The 17,381-nt window shown below is 48.4% G+C and overlaps 1 protein-coding gene across 1 annotated transcript in view; it reads right to left on the reverse strand.

Moving 5' to 3' along the window:
* CCDC9B (coiled-coil domain containing 9B) overlaps positions 1-17,381 on the reverse strand; it is a gene marked incomplete at both ends in the record, with an annotated part of 41,554 nt that overhangs the window by 13,715 nt on the left and 10,458 nt on the right. The window contains one exon of the mRNA XM_082318631.1: positions 9,274-9,423. Within this exon, the coding sequence (XP_082174757.1) occupies positions 9,274-9,423 (150 nt within the window). The remainder of the gene's footprint in view (positions 1-9,273; positions 9,424-17,381) is intronic.

Here is a 17,381-nt window from a genome sequence, read left to right on the forward strand (position 1 = left end):
GTCTGACTCTGTGCCCACCAGGACATGGAAGAACTGCCCAGAAAAGGTCAGCAAAAGAGGAAAGATTGGTTTCTGGGGCCCTCAATCAAATGTATATGGAAAAAAAGAAGTCAGAAAGTAAGGGATGTATGAGAAAAGCAAGAAAAAGGGATGCGCTCCCACAGATCCCTCCTCCTCCCAAGCTAGAGGCAGAGAGGTGTCCTGTATGGTCCCATTTCTTTCCAAGGCAGACCAAGTTTCAGGTATTTTTTCAGATTTGGGCCAAAGACCCAGCTTACAATTCAACTGTACAAGAGCTGGGAGCCCATCTAAGATGCAGCTAAAAGCCAGCGTGGTAAAGTCGGGAGTGATTTTTGTCCCTGTCAAACACGGTGCCCTTCTACTGGGGTCCATCCCTGCTTCCACTGGGTTTAGCCACGCTGCCACCAGAGCGGCAAGCTCTGCTCTAGTGTTGATATCCCCCTGCCTGGCAGGAGGTGAAAATTAGCCCCTCCGTCTTAATGAACTGCAGACGCCAAACATGAGGCTTGCCACGGGCCAGGCAGTTCTCTGCCCCTACATGGGCCTGATCATACAGACACAGACATGTCAGAGGCCAGGGTGGGATCACGGTGGGTCTTAGCAAAATAGAAAAATAAGTATCTTTTAAGAAAGGCTTTCTGCCCTGGTTAGATAGTATTGCTGGGGTGCCACCAGGAGGGCTGCTCGCCGTTGCATGTGCCGGGCAGATGAGGGCAGGGTACCAGCTGCCCCCCACGCTGCTGAGCCCCTCAGGGCAGGGGGCTGGTGCTCGCTCCGGGCTCTGCCCTGGGGTGGCCGCACGCCTCCGCGAGCGGCTCCCACTCCCACCTGGGCGCTGCCATAGCACGTGATTTGCAGCACAGCGGCTGCCAAGTGCCACAGCATTTATCATGGCTGCCTCCTCCCGTTTTGTGACCGTACATGGCAGCCCTGGGGCTGCCTCGCACATATGAAATGCTGCCACGAGCGGAGAGGCTGCAGCCCAGCGGTCCCCCTCGCGCCCAGAGGAGCCGAGGCATCCCCAAATTCCCCTCCCTGCTGAACCGCGACGGGGCCGGGGAGTGCGTGGGGCTGAGATTATCGTGCTGCCGTTTCGCATTGCCAAGCAAAACTGAAACACAAAGAGAAAAGGAGCAGCACAAACTGCCGGGTCAGCCGTTCGAGAAAGCATCAGTGCGGTGAGGTCTAACCCATGCTGGAAACAGGACTTTTATTCCAGTCATTTGCCAGCCCCAGTTTTAGCCCAGCATTACGGGGTGGGATGCGGGAAACTCGGGATACCAGTCTCAATACCTGCTGGCTCTGCCCAGCCTCCTAAGGCAACGCAGCCCCGCTGTTCCCGCATACCCGGTGGGATTGTGCAGGGAGCGAGCTGGGGGCAGTCTTTTTGGGGATTGTCCACATGTGCTAAATCTGAGGCAGGTGGGAAGTGTGACCACATAGCCAGCGCTCATGGACATTGCACCCAGTGCATGACAGCTTCACTGGTCTGACTGGCGTGAAGCTGGTGTAGCTCCTGTACAGGTGGAAGCTTGTGTAAACAGATTCTTGGAAATAACGAGGAAGATGTTAGCTATATTGCCCTAGGATTTCTCAGCAAAGATTTGGGAAAAAATGCAGAGCGGCCTGTGCGCAGGGAAGCCACCCCTCACCATACCCTGACCTGTTGCGAAACGGGCCAGGATATGGTGAAAGATGATACTGGGTGTTTATGTCAAAAGGTTGCTGCGAAAACTTATGTAACCAAAAATGCTCCCTCCAGGCTCAAAGTCAACTGCTGGTCCAGCCCCATTTGAAGAACCTAGCAGCCAGGGACCTAACGAGCCTCTGCAGCCCCAAACCGAGACCTCGCACTTATAGAGAGACTGAAACAGCAGAAACCTGGGAACTTTTGCTTATTTGAGGAGGCCGGCTGGGGAGCAAGGTGCAGGTGGATGTTTAGCCTTTAAAGCGGCTGTAAAAGAAAGTCACCCTTTTCGAAAGAGTACAAGGGAGCCAGCTGCTGCAGAAGAGCTGGAGCCCCTCTGTCCCTGGGGGAAACCTTGTGTGGGAGGAGAGACGGGAGGGAAGGAGCACTGATTGCCTCGGAAATGCCAAAGACAGCTCATAATTGATGGGGAAACTGAGGCAGGGAGCTGCATGGGTGTGCTTATTGTTTCATCTGAGTCTGCATATTTCTCATGCAAGCTCATGCAAAGAATGATTCGGTTTGGACCCTTTACAATGCCTGATTGTGTCCCAGAAGACGGGAACCGGAAAGCCAGAGCATCCGCACAGCTGGAGCACTGAGCCAGGGTGTGCGTAAGCTGGCGGGGAGCAGTGTGCCTCTGCCTGTCTGCAGCCCGGCGCAGCTTGACTTCAGCCCTGCCTCTGCCAAGCGAAGAGCGAGCCTGCGCCCAGGACCTGTGCTGGGACGGCCTGGCTGAGGGACCGGGCTGCAGCTCGCGAGACGCAGGAGAAGATGCAGCTCCTGCGTGGCTGGCCAGCACCGGACACCTGCAACCCGGAGGCTGTCCCGTTTTGGGCACCAGCTCTTCAGCACACACCACAGATCGCTCTGCCACAGGGACACCGTACAACTCTCCATCCTTTAACACCCCTCGCTCAAAGCCAAGCTGCTTTTTTCCTTAGTCTGCTTCTATTTTTGCTTCTCAAAGGGCACTGTGGAAAACAGAGAGGACCAAACCAAAAAAATCTGGTTCTCTTCTACCAGGAAAGCAGGTCTGAACCGTACAGTTAAGAAAACACGGTTAGCTTTGCTTTTGCACTGGCTCAGGAGCAGATTTTCGCATTTGCTCCGCGCTGCCCCAGAGCTGCTGTTAGTCTGTTATGACACACCCAGGCCATGGGGAAGCAAAACATGTTTTTCTCCTCCTTCCTCCTCTCCGCCCCCAAAATTATGAAATATGACAATGACATTATCATCTCATAGTTTAACTGTTCCTGCACAGCAGGGGAAGAGATGTGAGGAGGGAACAAAAACCTGAAGTAGACAGAGAAGATTACGTTTGTTTATCCTGAAATTTATGCAAGGATTTCTCTATTTCTCAGCCCCAGAATGGGCCGGGGCAGGGAGCGGCAGAGCCTCCTCCTAACCAGGGTATGGCCCTGGGATCCCAAATGCTTTCTGACTCTGGGTTTGTCTGACCTCCCAACGTACATATACCCAGCTAACGTTAACGTGCAAGGGCGCCAGTGCCAATGCCATTACCCAGCCCTGTTAAGCATTGTTTTGTGCTAACAGTTCTCCATACCAAAAGCTTTGACAGGCTTTGACGTCTCTGGCCTCTTCATTGTCTTCTTATTTTAAAAATAAGTACCAACAGATGTGTTAAATTAACCTTTCGGTACCCACTTCTCCAGACATGTGTCGGCACCAGAACTGGCATTTCTTCGCAGGAGCAGATCTTTGTAAGAGCTTAGAGCTGGTTTTCCAGTGCTCAAATCCCCCACTGGGCAGGATTTTTGAAACTAGTACATGACAGGATATTTTTTTCTAACTCTCTTGAAAAATCTGCCTACTAATTATGCTGCCTGAAGGGAGCTAAAGAGTTTTCAGCCACCCTTTCTGCCTATCTTCCCCTCCCATCCGCAATGTAAAAGCAAGTGTTTTTCCTGCCACAGGTTTGGTTCCTCTCCCGTGCAAGCACGGGAGTCGGACTCATCGGCGTAAGGCAGATGCAGCGGAAAGCAGCTTTTGTCTCTCTTGATTACAAACAGTCATTTCTGATACACCATCCTGGGAAACTCTGTTAATAAAAGGACAATTTAAAAGCCCTGAAGCCCTATCAACTGTCCATTTAAAAGATTATTTGTAACCTGCTAATTAACCATTGTGCTCCACTGGTCCTGGGCTGCCAGCTTGCAGCTCTAATGTATTAATGATCCTGAAACACTGCCAGAGCATGCAGTGGCTTTTTAGGAAAACTGGTGCCAAATACTAGGCATTATCCCCGGCCCTGCTTGCAGATTTAGGGGCAGCCAGGCAGAGGTGGGAAGAAAGGTCCCAGATGCGGCACCTCCAAGCCAGCAGCAGCACCGGAGGCTGTCAAGTTGCATCAGTAGAGCGATGTGCTCAGGCTAATTTGTTCTGCAAGGAGACAGGATAATTTGGTCCCCCCAGCCCTCTGGGCTAACAGAGTCTTTCACTGGGTAGAAAAACCCAGGCGCCAAGATGGCAGGGTAATACAAGGCACTGGGGCTGGTTTGGAAAAGAAAATCATGAGAACAGCTTGGTTTTTTCTTGCATTTCCTCTTTGGCAGCTTCTGCCACAGCTGTGTGCTGCCAGCTGCGATGTGGTCGGGGACTGACAATGTGGTGCTAGCTAGAAGCACCGAGGGCAGCAAGAATGGGAGTCTTTTTTTTTTTCTTTTTATTGAATTTCATCATGAATAAAAATAGAGAAAAATGTGGGATAACGAGGATGCCCATCAAATGTTTTAATAGGATAAATTTGGCAAGTGCAGAGAGGAGGAGGCAAATTTGACAGTGGCCAGGCTACGGGATGTTACTGAAGGGGGAGAGATGGATGTGATCCTCTCTCCTAGGCACCGCATGCCTCTGTGGGAGGGGGGACACAAAAACCCAGGATGAGCGGGGAATCAGCTGGGGCATGAGGCGAAAAACCCCAAAGGACGGACCGTGCTGGGGTCATAAGGAAGGCTGAAAGCTAATGCTCGAACTGGGGGTCTAACACACAGCTACTCAGATGACACCACCGATACCCCATCAGGCTCTCCCAGTAGCTGATCAATTTGGGGATTAAAATGAAGTTTCTCTTTTGGATTAACAACTAATTAAAGGTTAGAAAACAAAAAGTGGCAAGAAAATGCCAGTTTCCATGGTAGAGGATTAGCAGGGGTGTGCAACTGGAACATGCGCTGCTCAACATGCTCATAAATGGTCTGGAAAAGGAGCTGAATAGAGAGATGACAGTTTGCTGATCATACTAAATCATCCAGAGCAAAGAATGTAATTTGCCCGGAAAGAGCTGCAAAAGATCTCTTGACATTGAATGCCTGCATCATAAAATTATGGATGAAATTTAATATCAATAATACAAAATAACTCACATGGAGAAAAATGCCCCTTCTTATATATACACACAGAGTAAGGAAGCCTGAACTATGATTAGCACTCAGGAATGAAATTTTTGGTGTTATTGTGACTAGTTCTCTGAAAATGTTAGCTCAATTATTTAGAAAAAAAGCAAAGAAAATGCAAAGTTGTTAGGAGAAGAACAGAGAACCAGCCAGAAATATTGTTATGTCACTGAGTGCATCCACAAGAGCCCGCAGCTTGAATGCCATGTACAGTTCTGGTCCTCTTGAACAAAAAGAATACAGTAAAAATAACAAAGGCACAAACGAGGGCAATGAGAGTGATGAAAAATATAGAACTACTTCCTCACCAGACATGTCTAAATAGGGTCAGTCTCTGAAGCCTGCAGAAGAGATGGCTGAAAGGAGATGTGAAATGGGTCAATACAATCGTTTGTGCTTTGGGAAAGTGAACAGGGGATGATCTACGCACTGCTTCCCATGACGCAGAAACATCAAATGGAGCTATCAGGTAACAAATTTGAAGAAAAAGAAGGGATGCATGTTTCAACACAGCACGTCGCTTAATATTGCAGCTACTGGCTGGAGATGTTGTGGGGACAAAGTTTAGATGAACTCAAAAAAAAAAAAGATTGGAATTCAGGTAAGAAAAAGCCTGTCAAAGAGAAAGATGCTGCTCTTGGCAGAGGAGGCCCCTCACTTGGGGTCTGGCGAGTATAGGAGGGGAGGGATGACTGCAGGCTGCCCTGGTCTTCTGCTCTTTCCCTGACGCTGTGCTGCTGGCTGCTGCTGCGAACGCTTAGCGTTAGTGCAAACACTGCTGCTCTAATGCTCCTGTTAGTGCATGGCCTGCACTGGGCAGGTCCCAGCTCTTCCGCAGCGCTGGGCTTTGGGTTGCAGAGCCCCCAGGGCTGCTCTCCCTGTTTACCGGCTGGTTCCCTGTTTACCAGTTTTCCTGAAGTGATGCAGTGCTGAGCCACTCAGCATCGCTCACGTGCTTACCGTCCCCATAGCCAGGAATGCAGAGGCACGCTATGACCCTGTTTACGTGGTGGGAACTGAAGCCCAGGGCTGCCAGGGCTTGTGGATGCTGTGATCCTGCCAGTGCTGGTGGGATTCGCCTTCCCCTTCCAAAATGAATTGCTGTATTCAACATCCCTGTGACACACACTGAGTTCTGCAGGCTAAAATTATTTAATAGGGGTTTTATACATTTTGGTATTACTAACTCTGATCTTCTCTCTGCACTGCAGTCTTGCAGTGCCTCCTGGAGAAACACATTGCTCTGAGGCACAGCATGTGAGACAGACTTGCCTGGTTTCAATTTTTCAAGCACTATCACTATCAGAAAAAAGAAGTACTTGTTTAAAACACTAATCCTTAACGCAGCTTAGGAACAGCTGAAGTGACAGGGTGGGCCAGACCAAATCTCCCTTGACTCAACCAGCCCAAGCTGGCATGATGTGTGAGATGCCAGCGCGACCTGTCACGTCAGCCCCATCTGCTTCTGTCACTGATCCTGGGAAAAGGTTGACCAAGTGCGGATGGAAGAAAGCAGCTTGCAGAAATGACCATGAAATCCAACCATTTCAGTCTCTCACAGCCACATCCTTTTGTCACGTTGTAAGGTGCCCACGTGCTGAAGGCTGGTTCTTGTCCTGGCTGCTGTAGCTGTTGTCTGAAGTTACACAATTAAAATGGCAATATGAAGATATCTTCATTAACTGGGAACGGAACAGGGCCTGATCAGTCTAGGGAAATCACCGGGAACAAGGAAATCTCCTGAGCTCAGCTGGACTGTGAAACATATCCAGCTGGTACCAGGTATTGGGAGGCGTGCTCCGTGGCAACCCCCGTGCTTGCTCCCTGCCTCCCGCGCAGGCTGGGAGAGCACGTGGTCCCTGCAGGCACCCTGCCTTCCAGGGAGCAGCAAGCCCCCCTCTGCTCTCTGTGAGCCTCCAAGAGGCTGGCGGAGGTGTGCTTCTACGCTCAGTAACAGAAAGCAGGGGACAATTTTTCCGTGCCAGCAAGAAGCATGATGCTATCTCTAAATGGGTCTTGCCAGCGACATTAGTCCAAGCCTGCCGTTGAGCCAGCCTATCTGTCCAGCCAGAAGACCAGGTGGCCAACCAAAACTAATCTTTCTTTTCAGTCTTAAATAAGGCTGAGGGCATACACTGCTCCTTGGTAGTGTTGTTTGATAGCTAGAGTTCTATGCAGCCTCTGGGGCTTTCCTGTGCTCCTGACAGAGACCCTTCTCCTGTTCAGCCAAGGCGTGAAGGCACCAAATGGCTCTGCACAATCCTTCTCCCTGCGGACGTCAGCACCAGCAGGCTCTCGTCCAGCACCTAGCAGGCCTCCTGCGCAGCCCGCTGCTGCTAGAAGAGTGCCTGAGCTTCAGTCCAACCCTCTGCCAACTGGGCGACTGGGTTTGGATTAAGGGAAAAAAAAAGGGAAGACTTTAAATGAACTTTGGTATCTGAGGAGGAGCAGCATCGAGCTGTTCGCATTCCTGGAGATTATCAGGATTACCTTCTAGCCAAAGCTGTGGGAAGGAGACCGCTGTGGCTACGTACAATTGAGGAAAGGAGGGCTGACAGAGTTATGTGAGCTCCTTGCACTGCTATATGGAGGTAATTGTGTTCATTGAGAATGAATTTAAATGAATGAGCTTAAATGAATGGCAGCACAGTGGGAGTTGAAAGTAGCAGGAGCAAGACCTGAGACACCAGCCTCTGCTGAATCGCCAGAATCAAATCTGCCAGGCATTAGGGACTTCACACCCTCCTTGGCAGCCTAGGATTCAAAGCATCAGATCTTCGGTGGTTCGTGTAAAAAGGTGTAGGCAGGTGTGGCTTTAAGCTAGCCCAGCTGCAGGCCTGCTCTCATACACACTCTGAATCTAACTGCTTTGGGGCCAATATGAGCAGGGCACCGCCAAAGCCACATACATGGACCCTCAGTCTTAAATTTCATGTTTCATAATAAAAGCATATGAGATATTACTGTTTCCAGGGCTGTCCATGCACTTAAAACAGGGCAGAGGATCTGAAGCCGAAATCTAGGCACTCCTCCTGCTGCTCTCTCCCAGCACAGTCCCAGCCTTGATGACCTCAGAGAGAAGTATTTAAACAAGCCCAGCAAGAGCAGAAGCGGGGAGACTTGTCCTGCACATCACAGAATTACACTTGACAGCCTCAAGGACAGCTACAGCACAGGTATGGTCACGTCACTCTCATCCTACCATCACGTCTAGGTGTGTCCGTGATGCCTAGCCTGAAACGGGCGACAGCTGCCACGTGAACCGCTGGGGAACGGACAGTTACTGGTGGCTCAATCAGGCAGCCTATAGGAGGTTTCTGGCATTCAAAAAACTGCTTGGTAGCCATGAGAAAGGAGCACATGGGCTTTCAGAGCCTAAGGTAAACTCTGGGGAGGAGGAGAAGCTGAAGATTAACGTGGGCAGTTAGCAGATGGTTGGCTGCTGTCCCAGAGAGGGTGCTGCATAGGTCTCCCAGCGTTCCTGGGTGTGTTTGGCAGCTACGTTAAGTGTTGTTTTCCTTCATAGTCTTTGCTGACCCTGTTTGCTGCAGGAATTCTTACTTATCTGTGCAAACTCTCAAATAGGAAAATATCACATGCCTCCATGTGTATAAAGAGGAAGGTATTTGCAAAGAAGTATTTGAAATATGTTTCAGATTAACAAAGTTCAGCCAGCTCACCCAGTAGGCTATGGTCAGGCGCAGCAGGACTTGGGTTTAGAGGCAGATATTGCCCAGCTCTGTTAACTTTTAAGTCATGCAGTGAGTCAAGAGGACAGCGCTCCTGACTCAGTCTGCTGTATGGCCCCAAAAAGAAGTTGGTGAGAGACAGGAGGTGAGATTCATGCCCCATATCTGGCAGTGCTTTCATCGATCCTCCCAAAACAGCACCTGATATGGACACAGTGTGTTTAAGAGCCTTCTAGCTCAGCTAGGATCACAGAGAAGGGAAAGGATTGTAGCCTTTCCTCTTTCACAGTGATGGAAGCCAGAGTTCTATGGTGATAGGCTCCACACTATTAATATCTAGTCGCCCCCAACGTCCTGTTGCTGGGCTAGCTCCTAATCTGTCTCCATGGCCCTTCCCATGCCAGCAGAACGAGTGGATGCCACTGACACGCTGCAGTACAGCCATTTGCAGTGCACTTACTTTTTCCTTGTTATCCATGGTGATGGCAATCTGCATCCTTCTCCCCCGGCGGAAAGCCACCAAATGGTCTGTCTCTTCTTCACTCAGGTCTGGCACTCTGCCTGGGCCAGGGAGGCACTCGGTGCGTTTCTCACTGACGATCCGCTTGCCCTGGAAAGGACAGGATGAGTTAACGACACCTCCATTAGCCCTGGGCAGTGCCCTTCCTAGGAGAGTGGCCATCCCAAACTGCAGAGGATTTTGGCCTGGCAGAACAGAAACATGAGCCAGATATAGTCAGTCGTCTTGGTTTATAAAGCTGCCACCCTGCTTTAAGGGATATGTAACATTACATAGGCGTGTTTAACTGAGCACAACTTAGGTAGGGTGAGATTCACCCTGTTCAGATCCTTTGCAGCATGAACACTGATTGACGTTTTTCTTTTAGACAGATGAGCCATCTTGCATTTGTGTCTTTGAAACAAACGGGAAGCTGTCCTCTCACCAAACAACATGTCCCGATAAAATGTGAGGCTACATTGGAGCAGAAGCCTAGAGGCTGAAAGAGAAGGGAAGCAGTGGTGTTCTCTCCAACCTTGCCCACAAAGCAGTTACTGCCCTGAAGTGTATTAACACCTGCTAATTTATCATCCTCATAGTCCTTGTGCCTTCATATTTCTGAAATGATTTATTCAGCAGTGGAATAGTTTAGAAAACTGATATACAAACTCCCTGAACAAGGGCAGTTTACCCCTTTCAGATATTATTTCCAGCTGCCTGTATCAGTTCATGACTTCACTGCATGGATTTACATCTGGTTCTTATTTTGTTAATTATCTTTGTTGCTGGCTGAGCTCCTGCCAGTGCCCTCAGCCATCGCTTCCACAAAATGAGCACATCTTTTGTACAAAAATACATACTTTCTCTCATTTAAAAGTATCATCTTTCAGTTCCATCATGTGCCTTTGTATTTTTGCCTTACAAGGAAATGACAGACTCAGTAAGTCATCTCCATCTTTATCTCTGATCTTTTTCTTTTCTCTTCATCTGTATGATTTCTCTGCTCGAATTTACCAAGGATGAACAAGCCTCAGAAGCTTCCCTCTCTAAAGGATGGCATATTTTCCTCTGTTTTTCTCCTTGGATGTCCACACATACTAGAGTCTTGATTTCAAAGGAGCTCAAAATCTCCAAGTAAACTTCCGTGAAACTTGGGAACTCTTTGTTGCTACGAACTTGGTTTGAAAAACAAACAGCACACACTGACCTCTGATTTGTATGGAAGTCTTGCAAGCATCAGTGCATTTGCCATGACATATGATATCAAGATGTCTCGCATTAGCCTCGTCTTCACTTGGCTCTGCCAGAAGTGCAGATGTTAGCACGGAGGGAGCCTTGCTGTAGACAGCCTCCATCAGCAAGAAGTTTTTTATTGTTTGTCCAGTCATCGAGCTTCCTACCACATGATAAATGTTTTAGGAGGTACTGGAGTATTTCCAGCATCAGACCTTCAGTCTCTTGTTTATTCTTCTTTCACATCTGTGTAATTTTGCTGTCTCAGCAGTTCTTGAGTTAGTCTGATGCAGGCGAGAGGAGGAGCGGGTCCCTGCGCTGCCGTTGGTTCTGTCTGCCAGAGCTGTGTGGACACGGTGGGAACATTCCCTTGAGCAGGTACAGCTCTGCTTTTAGGTTTCAGCTGTAGCTCCTAACAAGTTTTGCTGCCCTTAGTAGGACCCTTGCTATTTCTGCTTTTCTTGAAATAAGTGAAGCCACATGTTGCGTTCAAAGCAAGGATCTGCTGCCAATCTGTTCAGTGCCATTCTAGCACTTTCTGTGTTGTTCTCTGTGTTTGTGTCAAAGCAGCCTCCTACTTTGACTGCTGCCGAGGACCAACATCTGTGAGCCATCCCTAGGGATGTCAAGATCTTTTTCCTGAGCGTGTAAAATCTGATAGTCAAGAGAATAGGCAATCATTTAAATACGGAGTACAACTGTCTTGGCATCTTCCACAGCCAGACATTTAGGTGTACTTTTACCTGCAGCCAGGATATATGTCCTGGAAAAGTCCCCACACCTATGAACTCTGTGAGCTGTTTTAAAGGTTTTAGAATATGTAGCTGTCTTGAGAAGGATATGATTTTATCAGAGATGGGGCAGAGCCAGAAAATTCAAACCAGAATCTGAACTGCTCTGAAATCCTAGCTTTACTCCCCCTCCACGAACAGGGCATGCTATGCTGTCCTTAACTACACATCCCATTGCAGTCACAACGCTACAAGTGATTGCATTTCTGCAGCTCAGTAAGTGACTGCCTGATAACTGAAGTCAGAACTGGTTGAAGATGTGAAGGTCAATGGCAGCTTTGGCAGCAGGGACCAGAAGACAGTGGATTTTAGGAGCCTGAGAGCAGTAAGGAAGGCAAGCAGCAGACTAGAGACCACGGGCTTCAGGAGAGCAGATGTTGAATTGTTCAGGGAACCGGTACGCGGGATCCTGCAGGAAGCTGTCTTGAAGGGGAAAGGAGCCCAGGAGACCTGACTGATTGATTTTCATGCACAAGGCACAAGAACAGAAGTCAGGACTTCCTCTTGTACAAGAAAATGAGCAGGTGTGGAAAGAGCCCAGCTTGGGAGCTCCTGGTTGAACTTAAATGAAAAAAGGGAGTGTGTGGGAGGTGGAAAGGGACAGGCTCTCCAGGAAGATTACAGGAGCAGGACCTGGGCATGCAGGGATGGAGCTAGGAAAGCCAAAGCTCACCTGGAGTTGAAACAAGTGAGAGATGTGAAGGTCAGCAAGAAGGACTTATGTACATACATTATCAGCAGAGAAAGTTGAAGCAAGCTGTTGGCCTGCTGCCGAATGGGGTGGGCAACTTAGTGACAGAGGGCATGGAAAAGACCGGTTACTCTATACCTTCTTTGCCTTGCTCTTTTACTGGCAAGGTCTGCTCTCCACCTCCCAAGTCCCTAACCTAGTGGCAGGGTCAGAGCGGTGCTTCACTCCCTCAGCATCCTGGAAGATTCAGTTCTGGGCTGTTTAAATGAAGTAAGAAGGTGGGACAAGGTGGGCTGCATCCAAGAGTGCTGAGGGCGTAGGCTGATATCGCTGTGAGGCTGCTTTCTACTGCTTAGCATCTTCTTCAGCCATCTGGATAACAGGACAGACTACACCTTCATCAAGTTCATGGGTGACACCAAGCTGATACGCTGGAGGGTGGTGCTGTCATTCAGAGGGATCCTGACAAGGTGGAGGAGGGCCAACTAAAACAAATGACAAGTCCTGCACCTGGGACAAAAGAACCCCGAAGAATCCCATGCATCACTGCGGGCAGGGGCCCCGCTGGCTGGGAGCAGCTCTGCAGAAGTACTTTGGGAGCCTGGTGGGCAACAACTTGACCATAAGTGAACAGTGAGGAAGGCTGGTTGCTCACTTGGTTCCATTAGCATGAAGATAGCCATCAGGTTGAGGGAAGTGATTATTTCCCTCTATTTGGGCCATATTTGAAGCATTGTGTCCAGTTTCCCTTCACTGCAAGATGAGAGAGGTATAGAGAAATTGGAAAGAGTCTAGTGGAGGATCACCAAGACGGTTACAGCGCTGGAGCACAGGATGCACAAGCGAGGCTGCATTTGTTAAGTCTGGAGAGAGAAGAGAAGGCAAAGAGGGGACCTAATTGCAGTATTCCTCCATCTGAGAAGGTGTTATGAAGAGAACAGAGCCCGACTCCTCTTGGAGGTACACAGTGAAAGGGCAAGAGGCAACAGACACAACCTGCCACAAGGCGAAGTACAACTGGAATTAAGGGAAAAAAGTCACAATGGTGGTAGTCAAACACTTGAAAACAGGTGCCCGAAGAGGCTGTGAAATCTCCAGCACTGGAGATTTTCAGAGCTTGCTTAGACTGAGCCCTGAGCATCGTGATGTAACTTTGAAGATAACTTTTTAGCAGGGGATCAGACTAGGTAACCTCCAGAGGTCCCATCCCACTTCAGCTATTTTATGATTCTATTATTGTGCCCAAGTCTGTAGCCAGCTTCAACTATGAAGTAAAACTTATTTAGGTTTTATACCTGTAGATGTGTGTATATGCACATGAGCACATGTGCAGATGTACGCAAGTAACGGATTTAATATGCAAGTACGAATTTAGTCATTTTGCCTGTTTTCTGCAACCCTAGCTTTCATATGGCTAGAACCAGGCAGTACAGACCAGAGTTCAGGATCAGTCAGGCACGAAGCTCACAAGCACTTAGGTCTTGGCTTTTAAGTGGCACCTCCTTCTGAATGACTGAATCACATCATGTCCAAAGGTAACGTATTTCCATTGCCAGAACTATTAGTCAATACAAACACAGGATGTTTTCCAATGAAAAGAATATTTCAAATCCTGTTTATGTTCTATGATTCATATATTTTATTCCTAAATTTCACTGAAACTGGAGACTGGAATTAGAATGGCCAGCACAGGATTCCTGCTTGCAGTTGAAGACACCGATGTGGTTTTTCTTTATGTCAGTGCAAACCAGTATTAATGGACAGGGGTGGAAGAAAAATTAACCTTGTGAACAGACTATCTTGGTCTTCTATTTCAGACCACAGAGCTGGGCTGGATAATTTGAAGCTGCAAATCTCTCCTGCCATCCCCTCTGGGTTCATGGGGCAATGTCTTTGGCCACAAGAGTACCCTCTGGTCTCATTCGTGTTGGCAGTTATGCTGAGATGATCTAGTAGCTCAGAAATACAGTATTAACATGGTCATTTTAGGAAGTTACTGTGTATCAGCACTAATAGGTCATGACAGTGCTCTTACCTTGTGATAAACACAGGAAAATGCAGTTTTATTTCACTCTTCCATTAAAGACTGTGTAAATGGACACCTCTTATATGGTAGCTTGCAAAGTTATTTTAACTGAATCATATGTCTTCCAGATATATGCACAAACACTACCCATTGCAATGAAAAGGTAGTAAAAACCAAAATCTTGTCAGCCCCTCTGAAAACCTGAGCCTTCCTATTTAAACTTTCTCCCACAGCTAGAAAGGATGAAGTGATAAGTGTCATCGTGTGTGCTTCAGAGTTCCGCTTTATAAGGAAAACTAAACTCTTTTTTATGCCTGGAGACGTGGAAGAAAAGTGCTTAGCAGTTTTTTGAGGCCCCCTACACATCATGGGTCTGCGACTTAACCCCAGAAATGTCAGTGGAGTCACAACAGGGACAAATCCAGCCTCCCTGTTTTGGAATGGGTGTATACAAGACTGCACTTCTCTTCTTTCTCTTCCCACACTAGCCTCTCCTCTTCTAAAAACCTGTTCCTCACTCATGTCTTTTGGGGAGGAGGGCTCTGTAAAGCAATCTGGGCAATTGCCCAAAGCAATCTGTAAGGCAATTTTCTATGAAAGAATCTCTTTTCCCCAGCATCTGCCTCCCTGGCAGCAACCCTCCAGCCGAGGAGGCTGCCTGCTGCCACCGAGGAACTCTGCAGCCCAAGGAAGGCACTGTTGTTTCCTCAACATGCAAACGGTTCCCACAAAGGATGGTGTTCTCCCACCGTAAGAGCAAAGCTCTTGGGAATCACGGGAAGGACTCAAGTTAGACCCTCCTGTACAGGGTCCAGTTCTGCATGTCTGTAATATATTTGGGGAAGAGTTGAGATCTGCTGACATCCTCTGAAGGCAGCCGGACACATTATGCCTTGCAGAATAGGCTCTTAACTGCTTGCTGTCCTGTCTCCTGCTCTATTTGTAGCGTGATCCAGAGGCTGAAAATATGGTCTGGCTTTGCTTTAGAACCACTGAATCGCTCAAGCCTGGTAGATACTTTGGTGCTGAAGCTGTACATCACTTTGTTCTTCAATGGTTATTATTCCCAAGAAATATCTTTCCTGCAGGGATAATCCTGAGTTTCCTGGGACATTCAAGGCAATATATCTTCCCTCCTTGAAGCCCTGAGCAGGCATGCACAGTAATCATAGGCGGTACTGCTGAGGTTAGTTAATGAACTGGAGAGCCGGGCTTGCTCTGCCCTAAACAGAGTACCGATACGAGGTGTTTAGCATTCTAGTTAATATTTTTTTTTATTAAGAAAGCAAGCCCAGTGATGGCTTAGCCAGGTAACAGCAAGCTACTAATCCATAACTTGTACATCAAACATTAATTCTAGCTTAAGTCAACAGCTGTTCCCTAGAGCTCTTCAGTGTTTAGGTGGTGACGGCCTGTCCTTTAGACCAATAACATGGGCACAAATAGCTCCTGCCAGGGAGGCCCAGCACTGGGTGGGGATGTTTGGAAGACGGCTTCATTGCCTGCTATCTGAGAAAGTCCTTCTGAGGAGGGACATGGGCCTTCAGTGCAAGCGACAGCGAAGCCTCTACCGGAAAACCTGAAAACAAACGCAGAGGACCTTGTACCCAAGTACCGTGAGCAGGATGGAAGCCTCAATGGGCACTGCTGGATTTACAGGGAGGCGGCACCTTCCTTGGGCCATTAGACATTAAAAGTCACAGTGGGAAGGCTGGCGCGTTGGCAGAGCCATTAAACCCTGCAGTTTATTGAGCAGATGGCAAGGAAGACTCAGAGGCTGACACAGGAAATATCTATTTAGCAGAGCTGTGATAGCTAGGCATAGACAGGCTGGGAGACCATCAGCTTTTCTAGGTAATAGCCTCTCTCCCTCCCTCGCTCCCCATATTGCTTCTGGCTAAGATGCGACGCCTGAAGACACATTCTGCTTAATGTGCCGACGTGTGTCTTCTTTCACTCGTCTATTATTTTAAGAATATCAGTGATTTCCTGGATTGCTTGTCCCACATTGGGAAATCCTGGCCCTCGGTGGGCTAGCTCCCAAAGCGAGGGATGTCAGATGAGGAAAGCGCCCATGCAGAGCCAACGGGAACAGAGCGTGGGGCCCAAACAGCCAGCAGTGCCTGGCAGAGCCACCTCTTCCCCTCCACAGGGCCCGTCCCGCCTCACTCACTGCCTGCAGGAGACTCGAGCCTCTGGCACTAGCTATTTAGCCGCAGTCAGACAAAACTACGCTGCTTCCCTTGTAGCAATTCACTGAGAAACCATAAATTGAGAAGTGCCCATCTTATGTCTGCGGGATGCCCCAGATTGCAAAGGCAGTGTTAAAAATACATGTCTGAGAAGCGTCAGGAAAAAGAACGTGGGGATCAAAGGAAAACCCTGGACTTCTGTCCAGTTTATGCCATTTTCCAGCTGCCTTTCCTATGGGGCTTCTTGCTTTACAGTGATTTGTGATATTTAGGATTGAATGTAAATGTTTTTCTGCACAGCCCAGCTACTCTGTTGCTTGAACCTTGCAATAGTCATAGGAAGGATGGTGATGGCCCGTTCAGCCATCCCAGTATCACCAAGCAAGCCTCTCCAGAGACACCTGGTGAAGCCTTGCTCACTGGGAAGCTGAAGCAAGTTATCTACCCTCTTTTAATCTTCAGCTGCCCAGAGGATGCCCTAACAGGGCAGCAGCAACAAATAAGCTTGCACTTCACATGATATCAAATACAATTTTGTCCAAACTCCTAATAATTTTTCCCTGTCACCCATTACAGTCCCATCCTCTTCCTACTCATCCATGTTGAGGACTATATTTAAACTAACTAAAGGAAGGTTCTGGATTGATGCCACTGGAACATTCACCAATAAATCAGTTTTCCTCTGTCATCAAGTCAGGCTGCTGGGTTGTGCTTTACACCAACACTCAGGAGACCTCGTGGGGCTGCTAAGGCCTGTGAAAGGCGCTTAATGCAAGCAAATTCGTGTATACCATACAACAGGGAACTTATGGGAAGTTTCCACAGAGGTCTGCATTTCCAGCAGAAAAATCTCAGAGGCCTATTAATTGGCCATGCTGAAAAACCCTGGCACAGAGTTTAAGGCAGCAACGTGATTTAGCTGCCAGTGCTTTGCGCTAATACAAATCCCCATCTAGGACCTGAATTCTGAGCTATAGATTATGGAAACGGCTCCAGGGGACACAGCCTGTCTGCGAGAGCCACTCACTCTGCAAATGTAATTGCTTCAAATATAAGCCCCCCATGCAGAGCTACATAGCCGTGAGAAACCTTGGAGGAGACTCTCAAATATCTCATTGGTAAAGTTCAGTCAGTAA

Source organism: Platalea leucorodia, assembly GCF_965183815.1.
Source record: "Platalea leucorodia genome assembly, chromosome: 7".
NCBI classification, from domain to species: Eukaryota; Metazoa; Chordata; class Aves; order Pelecaniformes; family Threskiornithidae; genus Platalea; species Platalea leucorodia.